We start from the raw sequence: 11,338 nt of genomic DNA on the forward strand, positions 1-11,338 counted from the left end.
GTGCAGGCTGCAGCCATCCAGGTGAAGCTGGCACAAAGCCCCTGGTGAGGACAAGAGCACACTGGGCCAGTGACGGGCTCTGGCCGTACCCGGCGCTGCCCCCTCTCTCCCAAGCATGGGCTCCGGCTGTGCGTTCCATACAAAAGCTGTTTGTTTATTTACATAGCCGGGTACAAATGCAGAGCTGGGACAGGAATGTGCCAGGGGTGGGACTAAATGTAGCCAATAATGTCATTGCAGATGATTGGCTGCCGGCTGCGGCTGTTCAGGAGGGCAGCAAAGCGGGTGCAGTCCGTGGGGAGCTTGGCAATGTCGCCGTGTGACTGGTGGAAGAGGGGTCCCTGCGCCCGCCCACCGAGGCCCCCTGGGCCAGAGAGGTGCTTGGGGCCAGGCTGGGGGGCGGTGGGGCTCCTGGGGCGCGCCAGGCTGGCCAGCTTGCGCCGCACGTTGCTCGAGAGGCTGAGTAAGAAGCTGTGGGGCTTGGCCAGCCGGCGGGGCAAGACACTCTCCTCAGGCAGGTCCATCCAGTTCTCCACCAGGTCGGCAAAGCAGTTATCACCCAGCACGAGTGGCTGCCGGTTGCGGCTCTGTGAGAGCAGTGCCACAGTCCAGTCCTGTGTGTCCGCCGGCTCCAGCACCCGCCACTGCTCCAGGCAGGCATCTGAGGTGGACTTGGGCCGGACCCGCCGGCCAGGGGCCTGGCTAGGGCTGCTGCGGAGGAAGCCCCCCGTGGAGAGCCTGTGTGCCCGCTGGCAGGAGGGCAGGGGGTTCCTGCGCAGCACTGGCCTCTCCTCCTCCCGCCACGTGCCCCCTGACACCTCCGAGTAGCCCGAGTCGAACTCCAGGCTCCTCTCACTAGCGGGCGGCGCGCACTCCTCCTCCTCCGCCAGCTCCAGGCAGCAGGCAGAGTCTGCCTCTGAGACAGCGGATGCCCGGTTCTCCGCAGGCTGCTCCCAGCAGGGCCGGGGGGGAGCTGGTGCCAGCTTGCGGGGGCCCAGCTGTGGAGCTGGGCCTGGCACCTGCTTCAGCTCATGCAGAGTCCGCATCATGCCCTGCATCTGGTCCCGCAGCGTGTCCCCCGCCGCCCGCAGGTACAACTGTGGGGAGAGGAACATGGTGACGTCATCGCTGCCCTGCCGGACTGGCCCCCCAGGCAGCATGGCTGGCCCATCCCCTATCCCCCTAACAGCCCCATCTCTCATCTCCATCAGCCCCATCACCATCCCAACAGCCCTGTCTGCCCAACAGCCCTTCCACCCACCATCCGTCCTGACACCTCCAACAACCCCATCTCCCCAGCAGCCTTGTCTCCCGTCACCTGTCCTGACACCTCCAACAACCCAGTCCCCCACCTCCATCAGCCCTGTCACCACCCCAACAGCCCCATCTCCCTCACAGCCCCGTCACCCGTTCCAACACCTCCAACAGCCCCATCCTCCGCCTCCATCAACCCCATCCAGACACCTCCAACAGCCCTGTCCCCCACCTCCATCAGCCCCATCAATGTCCCAACAGCAGCCCCATCACCCGTCCCAACACCTCCAACAGCCCCTTCCCCCATCTCCCTCAAGCCCGTCCCAACCGTCCTGCCACCCATCACCCGTCCTGACACCTCCAACAGCCTCATCCCCTACCTCCATCAGCCCCGTCCCTGCACCAATTGCCCCGTCCCCCACCTCCATCAGCCCTATCAATGTCCCAACAACCCTGTCACCCATCACCAGTCCCAACACCTCCCAACAGCCCTGTCCCCCGTCCCAACAGCTCCATCCCCCACCTCCATCAGCCCTGTCCCAACACCTCCAACTGTCCCGTCCCCTGCCTCCAACAACCCCATCACCCGGCCCGACACCTCCAACAGCCCCATCCCCTGCCTCCAGCAGCCACGTCCCCTATCACTTGTCCCAACACCTCCAACAGCCCTGTCCCCTGCCTCCATCAGCTCCATCACCATCCCAACACCTCCAACAGCCCTGTCCCCTCAAAAAGCCCCATCACCATCCCCTGCCTCCAACCGCCCCGTCACTGTCTCCCCCATCCCAACACCTGTCACCCTGTCCGCAGTCCTGGTCCTCTCCAATGCTCTCCCAGCACCGGCCCAATGGCAGCAAGGCCCCCCGGAGCCAGGATGGGATGGACATTCAGGGATTATTGGCTGGGGCCCAGCCCCATGGGCCAGGTCATTCCATGGCAGCGACCCTGTCCCCAGTGACCGGCTATGGGACACCAGAGTGCCCACCCCATCCACCACCTGCCACCCCACATACCCCCTGCCCTGTCCCCACGCCCCCCATCCACCTCCCTGCCCCGTCCTCATGCCCTCATACACCCTTTACCACCCCACACCCCCATCCACCCCTGTCCTGTCCCCTTCCCCCATTCACCTCCCGCCCCATCCCCCATGCTCCCATCCCCTGTCCCCACACTCCCCATCCACCCTCTGCCCCCATCCATCCCTGCTCCATCCCCACACACCCCATGCCTCCTGCCATCCCCCCCCCCTAGCCACATGCCCCTATACACCCCCTGCCACCCCACCCCCCCATCCATCCCCCTTACTGTCCCCACACACCCCATATGGAACCACAACCTCATATACACCATGCCCCACATCCCCTTCCTCTATACACCCTCTCCATGTCCTTCCCCCATACACCCTCTGCCCTTTCTCCACACCTCCCATAAACACCCCACCACCACCTATACACCCTGCCCCACACCCTCCCCCATCCCCACACCCTCCCCCCACACAAATGCTGTCCCCCCCCCCCATGCTCACCAAGCACTGGCTGCAAGGAGCCCCCCTCTGATCCCCATGTCACTCAGCCCCCAGGGGAGTCCCCAGACAACTCACCAGGCTCTGGGCTCCTGGGCAGCGAGCCCAGCTGGGCCCAGGGCCCCCAAAGCTGGAGCTGAATCCCTGTCCCCTCTCTGGGTGGTCACAGGAGCTGCCCTGGGAGATGCCCGGGTTGGGCTGGGCATTCGAGCAGTGGTCTCTGTGGTTGCAGCAGTGTCTGCCCGGGTTGGGTGTGGAGCTGCAAGGGGGAGCCGCACACACAGGGCCCCGCTGCCCGGACGTGCACTCAGCCCCAGGGCACAACTTTCCTGCTGCTCCTGCACCAAGTGGGCCCATCCCTGCCGCATGCTGCAGCATGTTGGGGTGAGCAAGCAGCTGCCCCGCCGCGTCGGCAGCTGCAGCTCCAGCCCCAGCCCCAGCCCCAGCCCCAGCCCAGCCCAGCCCAGCCGCTGGGACATGACAAATAGAGACGGCAGCTGGAGTTACACAAGCTGGGCCTGGCCAGAGATGCTGGGTGCCCAGGAGAGCCCAGCGCTAGGGGACAGAGGGAAGGGGCACCACATGGGCCTGGCCCGGAGCGGTGTGGAGGGACCCTGGCTCCCACCGACCCCTGGGAATTCCTCGGGGCTGGCATGTACCACTGGCGAAGGGCCATGAGCCAGGGCCTGGGGCAGCCATGGGCCACACTCCACCGGGACGCGCCAGCAGCGCGGGACGATGTGCGCTCTGGGGGCCATCGGAGCTGTCCCACACAGCCAGCACAGGCATCGGGCCCGGGGAGGAGGGAGCTGAACTGCTCACCAGGGCCAGGCACACATGGGGCACCAGCCATGCCAACAGGCACCCTCTGATGGGATCTGCTAAGGTCCCCTTGTCAGTACCAACCCCTGCAGTCACACCCAGACGGCTGGGCAAACATCGGGGCTGGGCAAACATCCCTCACGGACACACACGAGTGTGCCAGAACTGGGAACTGAACCCACGAGTCTGGACTCCTTGGCCTGGCTCTAACCACTAGCCCCCACTCCCGCCCAAGGCAGGGAAGCAAACCCTGGAGTCCTGACTCCCAGCCCCGCCAGGTACACAGAGCAGCGCGCTGTGTGGTAGATGGCCAGCAGGGACATGCCACGGCTGGAGTGCCAGGAGCCTTGCCAAGGGCAGGCCATGAGGCCATGGGAGCAGAAGCATTTGGGGCCTTAACAAGGCGAGCCCGGCTTGAGAGGCTCCCTAGTGCTCCAGCTCTGTGCTTTGGGGTGGGGCTCCTCCTGCTTCCAGCCACCCCCACATCCCACCATGCCTGCCAGCCACCACACCTCCCCCTCCGCGCCCTGACTGAGGGCGTTGCTGCACTTCCCGCAGGGAAACACTGGCAATTCCAGAACTTTGCAGCTCAGCCCCTCTGCCTGTTGCAGCCCCAAGCCCTGGAAATCTCCTGCACTACTGCACCACAAGGGGCTGCTCACCCAGTCGCCCCGTGGCTCCACCCTCGTGTCCCTGACCGTGAGCGATGGCACCACAGCTCGGGCTCAGTCCCTTTGTCCTAGAAATGAGTCGGTGACTCCCACTTGCTGGCTGAGGGCAGCTGGGCTGCAAGGCATGGGGTGTGCAGACTGCCCTGGGTCCTGGGGGGCTGGATGGACCCAGGGCAGGTCCAGCTCCACAGTCCCTGCAGGCAGGGCAGGGCCGGGCCCTTTCTCATTTGCTCCCGGCTCTTCTGGGCCACACCAGCCGAGGTCCTGGCCAAACGCAGCCCTGCAGGGGGTAGCTTGGGCAGCTGGTCCCGGCAGCCTGGCATCCAACATGCCATGGAAACCGTCTATCATTTGGCTCTGCCAAAGCTCCAACCTGAACTGGGGCCAGGTTTGCCCAGAGCTACCAGAGGATTGAGGGCATCAGGGCCACATGCTCCCCAGGGGCCAGGGAAATTGCCCTACCAAGCGTGCAGACCCACATGGGCCCAGAGACAGCAGGGCTAGTGCCAGGGGCCCACTCCCATAACAGAGGCCATGCCCAGGGCTCCAGAACAGCCACAGGATCTGCCCGTTCATCCCTAGCCCCAGCCCAGGGACACGGCAGACCCTACAGGAGGGAGACATGGGACCAAGTGACAGGGCCCAACAGCACCTCTGCCACTGCCAGTCAGGGTTGAACTGGGGCCAGCTTGGGTGGATTGGCTTCCCGAGTTCTGACATCACTATCCCCTCCGGTGGATTGGCTCGCCCAGCTCTGATGTCACTATCCCGTTGGGCAGATTGGCTCCCCCAGCTCTGATATCACTATCCTATCACCCAGCAACCAGTTGTTCAGCAGTCAGCACTTTCTTGACATCAGATGTAAAACAACAAAAATGGCTTCCTGTGTCAGCCACCTGCGAGAGGAGGAACCCCTGCTGCTCCTCCCCTGCCCGCAGGGACCACCCAACCCCGGACACAAAGCACATGCGCCTGCTGCCCCATGCAGGTAAAAGTGCATGTGGGTGCCCAGAGATGTGTGTGTGTGTGTGCACAGCCCTGCCCAGGGACCCTGCCCTGCGCCAGCACAGCCCACCCACCCGGGGGCCAAAAACCAGGTTTTCAGAGGTGCCCAGGGACTTGGGGAGCCCTGAGACCAGCAGCGGGCAGTACCCAGGTCACATGGAATCAGGCCCCTGAGGCCAGCAGGGGAGAGGGGGGGCCTGTGCCTGCGTCACACAGGGGATCAGGCCCCTGAGGCTGGCTGGGGGGGGCGGGGGGAATCAGGCCCCTGTGGCTTCAAACGTCAGTCCCCAAGTCCTTGGTCACGTTTTGTAATTATGGCCGGAGATTCCTCCAGCCGCCAGTAACTGCGAGCGGGTCACACTCTGCCCCCCGCCAACGCCCCCAGTCCCCCACCTCATGGCAGGGCAGCCTAGCGCCCACCTCCCAGGGGGCAGTCAGTCCCTCCCCCGCCCCATGCAGAGAGGGCAGGGTTGGAGCCGGGCTGAGCCCCCGGGCATGGAGCTCCCGGAGCCAGCGGAGCAACAGGGGGGCTGGGGGCAATCTGGACCCTGCTAGGGTCCCGGGGGTCCCAGAGTCGGGCAGGCCCAATCGCAGGGGCTGGAGGTAGCTCTGGTCCAGCACAGCCTCTGGCCCGACACTGTGGCCTGACCCTGGTGACGCCCAGCCTGGGGCTGCCCGGCCCCCCGTGCAGCTCTGGGCACAGGAGCAGGCAAGGCTGGCATGTGCCCAGCGCGGGCAGGCGACCGAACCCAGCGGTGCCAGGCGTGGTCCGGGCAGAGCTGATCCCCAGTACTCCAGGCACGTCCCTGGCCTCTGCCCTGCATCCTCGGCGCCCTTCCCCGGGCTAGCCCCTCCGCTGCCAGGGGGAGCCAGGCTGCCCGGCCGGACCCGCTGCCCTCCCGGGCCCAGCGCGCCCCGAGTCTGGCCACTCACCACTTCTGCCCGGAGGCGACCGAGCGAGGCGTCCAGCCGGGCGCGGCGCATGTCGGGGTTGGGGGGGGGCTAACCAGGCAGCCCTGGTGCGCGCAGGAAGCCCCGGGCGCCCCGCCAGCCCGGCGCTCGGCGCTGGCTCGGAGCTGCGAGCTGGATCCCAGGCGCTCGCTGTCCCAGGCCCGGCCCTCGGCCCGGAGCAGCCAATGAGCCCCGGTCTCCCCCGACCGGGGGGCCGGGCCGGGCCAATGGGAGGCCGCAGTAACATGACTCCTGGGGCGGCGGGGGCCTGAGCCCGCTAGGGGCATCCCCGGGACTGGCCGGGGCCAGACGGCGCGAGGGGCCCGGTAGGGGGCCGGCCCCTCCAGCCCTGGGCAACCTAGGCACAACGGGTATCAACTCCCCCCAAGCCAGAGCACCATGGACACAGCAGCCCCGGGCACCAGCCCACCAGCCCCACCCAGCCCTGGGCACGGAAGGCACAAGCCCAGTTGCAGAGCGCTGGGGGGTGGGCGCGGGCGCGGGGAACAGGCAGTTGCAGAGTTTTGGGAGGGCTCTGGGTGAGTGGGGGCTTGGGGTGAGCATGAGGTGTGGGGGGAGGAAGCCTGGAGGGGGGGACAGGCATTTGCAGAGCTCTGGGTGGGCGGGGGGCTGTGGAGGGTGGATGCGGGGCTGGAGTGCGGAGGGGACAGGCAGTTGATGGGTGGTGGCTGGTGCTCGGCTGGAATCTCTGGGCAGTCCACACAGAGGGTGCCCCCACTGGGCGTGCTGAGATTGCAGGGACAGCTGATGGCAGACAGGGCCTGCGCTAGGTTTTTTGCTGCCCCAAGCAAAAAAAATTTTGGCTGCTCCCCACCCCAGCCCTGGACTCTCACGTCCCCACCCCCTGCTGCCCCAGCCCTGGGCTCTCTCTTCCCCCCCCCACACACACACCCTGCTGCCCCAGCCCTGGGCTCCCCCCCCCACCAGTGGTGACTCCGCCCGCTCCCCCCTCGCCTCCAGCCGGTCCGGCACTGGCAGGGTCGGGGTAAGCAGCGGGGCTCCCGGCCCGTGCCTCAGCCCAGGGTCCCTCCAGCCAGGGCTCCCACCTCCAGGACCGTCTGGGACCCAGGAGGGCAGAGCCGGGGAATCGCCCTGGCAGGGGGCTGAGGAGCTGGGGCAGGGTAGCTCCAGAGGGAGTGGAGCCCGGAGAGCGGGACCTGGGCCCCACGGCAGCACCCTGCCCTCTATGGGCCTGCTGCTGCTGCTGCTTCTGGCTGCCCTGCTGCAGTCCCTGGACAGCTTGGGCCACTTCGCCCAGCCCCGACTGCGGCGCTGGGGGGCGGCCACCCTGTGGCACCTGCAGGCGGCTCCGTGTGCCCCTAGTGCGGCCCCCAGTGAGTATCCCCCTCTGGGAGCCTGCCCAGCTCAGCCACAAGGTGCGGCACTGCTCCCCCGCGGCACGAACTGCAGCGGTCCCAGGGCGCCCCCCGCGCACAATGCGCTGCTGCTGCCAAGGCTGGCTCTAGGCTTTTGCCGCCGGAAGCATGGCCGGCTCCAGGCACCAGCCGACCAAGCATGTGCTTGGGGCGGCACCTTGTAAGGGGTGGCCAATCTTGGGGTGGTGGGGGGCGCTTGGGTTTTTGTTGTTGTTGTTGTTGTTGTTTTTGTTTCGGCCGGGCAGCACTCGGGGGGTGGGTTGTTTGTGTTTCGGTGGCATGGCGTGGCACTGGGGGGGGGGGTGTTCCGGTGGCGTGGCACAGGGGGGGGTGTGTTTCAGCGGTGCAGTGCTCTTTTTTTTTGTTTGGGGCGGCAAAAAAGTTAGAGCCGGCCCTGGCCAGAAGCAATCAACCAATAAATAAATAAATAAAAATGGCCAGAATGCTACCCTTGAAAATGTGCCACCCCAAGCACGTGATTGGTGCCTAGAGCCGGCCCTGGTCACAGAGGACCAGGCTGCCCCTTTTGGGGGAAAAGAGGGGCACTGTGTATGCAAATCGCTCAATAAACTAGTTTGCGTTTTGGCAAATAATTTGCATATTTGTATATAACCCTAAACTCCGTTTAAAATCTGTTGGTTTAGTTCTGGCAAGCCCCTCCTGCCATCCAGTTGCCAGACTGGCACCCCTGAGCTGGGGGAACTGCAAGGCCCTTCACAGCCACAGCACAGAGCTCCCCACACCTGCGGCAGCAGTAGACCGTTGTCCTTTGTGCCGAGCAGGAGAGTGCACAACCTGCCTTCTGCAAACACAAATGTTTGCTAGAATGTTGGAGCCAGGACTCCTGGGTTCTGTCCCTGCCCTGGGAGGGGAGTGGAGAAAAGGGGGAGTTCTAATGGGTTGGGGGGGGTGGTTGGGATTCCTGGGTTCCATCCCTGGCTTTGGGCAGGGAGTGGGGATCTTGTGACCAGAGTACTGGTTCAAGCAGCATAGCCTAGCCCGTAGACATGGCACCTTCATTGGACAAGGCGGCAAGGCCACAGGGCAGAGCTGTGGGGCTGGTTGGGGCTGACCCTGCCATGGAGGGCTGTTTGCAGGCTCACACTGGGCTGTCCTGCTCCATGCCACTCCCTGAGCTCGCCGTGCCTTTGTCCTGGGGTGCCCTGGCATGGCAACAGCACGTGTTACAGCCCATCTGCCAGAGGCCCCTGCTTAGAGCCCAGGCCCCATGCTACTCTGGGGCAGCTCCATGGAGCTACTGGCGCCCCCCACTGGATAGAAGTTTACACAGCAGGATTTAAAGCAGTGGTCCCCAAACTTAATTTGTTGCAAATCCCCCTCCCTTTGGTTGTACTGTAATCTGTCTCTGCCCCCCAGGGGCTGGGAGCCAGGAGTCCGGCTACGGTTGGGGGCCGAGGTCAGGGACAGAAGCCGAAGCGGGAGCCTTGGTTGGGGGTTGGGCATTTTCCTGATGTGTTTCCTGCGTCCAGTCCTTCTGGCCTAAGGTGCCAGCAGTCTTCTGCCTGCAACAACTCCCTGGCTTAGGGGTCCCTGGTTCAGCCCCCAGTTCCAGCTCCCTCCCAGGGCACGAACGCCAACCCCTGCTCCCTCCCAGTCCCTGCTCCCTCCCAGCCCCTGACCCCTGTTCCCGTTCAGCCACTGGCCCCCCTGTGATGCTCTGTACCTCAGGGGAACACCCAGCACCCCCGTGTTCATCCTTGTAAAATGATTGTGTAGTATCTAAGGCAAAGTTTGTAGTGTTCGGTGTCTTCAGAAGGCTCATGATCCACTGAGCATTGTTGTTATAGTGATGTTGTAGGTTATAATTTCATATATATAGTTATGAGGCTGAAAATGTGTCCTCGTGGCTTAAAATAAGCCCAAGCATAAACTCTCTAAGAACAGAAGGGCAGTTCACACCGCATCAAGGCATGTATAGGACAAACCCAGCCCGGCCTCACAGGAACAAAGGACACTGGCCTAGGCAGCAACAAAGGATCTGTTGGACTCTCAAGTGAGATTTGTTATGCTTTGATTTATAATCACTTAACATTTATCTTTGCAGTTAGTAAGTCTGTTTGTTTATTCTAGCTGAAGCAGTGCGTTTGGTTTGAAGCATGTCAGAGACTCCCCTTGGGATGACAAGTCTGATACATATAAATTTCTTTGTTAAATTGATGAACTCATATAAGCTTGCAGCGTCCAACAGACATAACTGGACACTGCAAGACAGCGGTTCCTAGGGTTGTGTCTGGGACTGGAGATATTGGCGAGTGTCATTCGGTTGCACAATCCAAGGAACAGCTTACATGCCAGAGGCTGTGCGTGAACAGCCCAGGAGTGGGGGTTCTCACAGCATAGCAGGGTAAGGCTGGCTCCCAGAGTCAAGGATTGGAGTGACCTAGCAGATCACTGGTCCAGATAACACCAGGGGAACATTACAGTGGCACAGTGAGCAGGGTATATGTGCAGCTTGTTACTCCAAGTGGAGTTTACATTTTAAGCACTGATATTTGTGACTTTAAGTGAGTCTTAAGTGCAGTGGCTAAGAACAGTCAGGAGGAAGTCACAGTTTTGTTATTTTCTGTTTGCTTATTTCGGGAAAGGGAAGTAGGAACAGAAAAACAGGAAAATGAGTGATAGCAGTGAAGCAATTGCAAAGTTTGGGCTTTTTGGAATGAAGTCTGCAGAACAGAAGAGGGAGCACCAGACATTATTGTAGCTGAAAGAACTTGAGAGAAAAGGAAAAGGAAAAGAGGCAGCCAGAGAAGAGGCTGCATACAAAAGGGCCATGGAAGAAAGAGAGAGAGAGAGAGAAAAGAAAAAGAAAGAGAGAAAACACACCAACTGGACCTGCTAGAGAAACAGAACCAGAACCCCCGACTGCAAAAACTCCCATCAATCCAAAAATCCACAAATGGGAACATTTATGTCCTGCATACAGTGAAGATGATGATATTGCTGAATATCTGACTACTTTCGAAAGGCTGCATGTAATACATGAAATCCCTGATGATAAGAGAGTTCCTACCCTGATTGCAAGATTAACTGGTAAAGCTTGAAATGTATTTGTAACCCTTCTGCCCATCTAAGTTGGCAGCAACAAGGGCCGGGTTCTGTATCTAGGGGTTCCGTTTCAATAACACAATGCAAAACCGGCTCGAGCCCCCACCCAGTGACCTGGGACAATTACATACCACCCCCTGGGCACCCCTAAGAGACAATACTTCCCCTCTCGCAAGCACGGAGTCTGAGTGTAACAGAAAATGTTTAATAACATGAGGTAAACGACATCAGCATTAAATTGGAAAAAACACCACAAACAGGATTCATAACACAAACCATGAGCAAAAAACCCACCCCAGCAAGTTGGGCTGTGTCCTTTCCCTTGGGTTCTTGAAACCAGCAACCCAAGGTTCACCAAAGTCCCAGAAGTCCAACAACCCCCCCAAAGTCTCTGTCCCTGGTCAGTGCAGCCCCAGAGTTCAGGGGAGGGGGGCACGCAGGGTGTTAAGGGGCACCTTACGTGATCCGAGGCCGACGGGGTTCCGCCGCAGCCTTCACCACGAGCCGCTCCACTCCACCAGCTGCCCCGTGAGCTGCTCCCGCCGTCCCACGAACTGCTCTGGCAGCTGCTCCACTCTGCTCACTGACCTGTGAGCCGCTCAGCTCTGCTCCACTTCAGCCGTTCCTTGGGCTGCTCCCACAAGGCTCCG

The 11,338-nt window shown here is 62.1% G+C and overlaps 1 protein-coding gene across 2 annotated transcripts; it reads right to left on the reverse strand.

Moving 5' to 3' along the window:
* Positions 1 to 133: 133 nt before the first annotated feature.
* Positions 134 to 6,393, reverse strand: INKA1 (inka box actin regulator 1). 2 transcript variants are annotated; one of them, XM_034777138.1, is made up of 2 exons: positions 6,208 to 6,393; positions 134 to 1,097 (listed from the first exon to the last, which is right to left on the reverse strand). In XM_034777138.1, exons 1-2 carry the CDS (start codon positions 6,256 to 6,258, stop codon positions 213 to 215), a joined length of 936 nt encoding a protein of 311 aa, XP_034633029.1. In that variant the 5' UTR covers positions 6,259 to 6,393; the 3' UTR covers positions 134 to 212. The 2 variants fall into 2 exon arrangements, with proteins under 2 accessions (XP_034633029.1, XP_034633027.1); XM_034777136.1 differs by lacking the exon at positions 6,208 to 6,393 and adding an exon at positions 2,855 to 6,197.
* Positions 6,394 to 11,338: the final 4,945 nt, after the last annotated feature.

This window comes from Trachemys scripta, chromosome 7 (genome assembly GCF_013100865.1).
Source record: "Trachemys scripta elegans isolate TJP31775 chromosome 7, CAS_Tse_1.0, whole genome shotgun sequence".
Lineage (NCBI taxonomy): Eukaryota > Metazoa > Chordata > Testudines > Emydidae > Trachemys > Trachemys scripta.

Coding starts and splice junctions, on each gene's coding strand:
- INKA1 (XM_034777136.1), bottom strand. CDS start 3,154: ATGCTGCAGCATGCGGCAGGGATGGGCCCACTTGGTGCAGGAGCAGCA. Junction 1,098..2,854: donor GCCCAGGAGCCCAGAGCCTG/GTGAGTTGTCTG, acceptor CTCTCCCCACAG/TTGTACCTGCGGGCGGCGGG.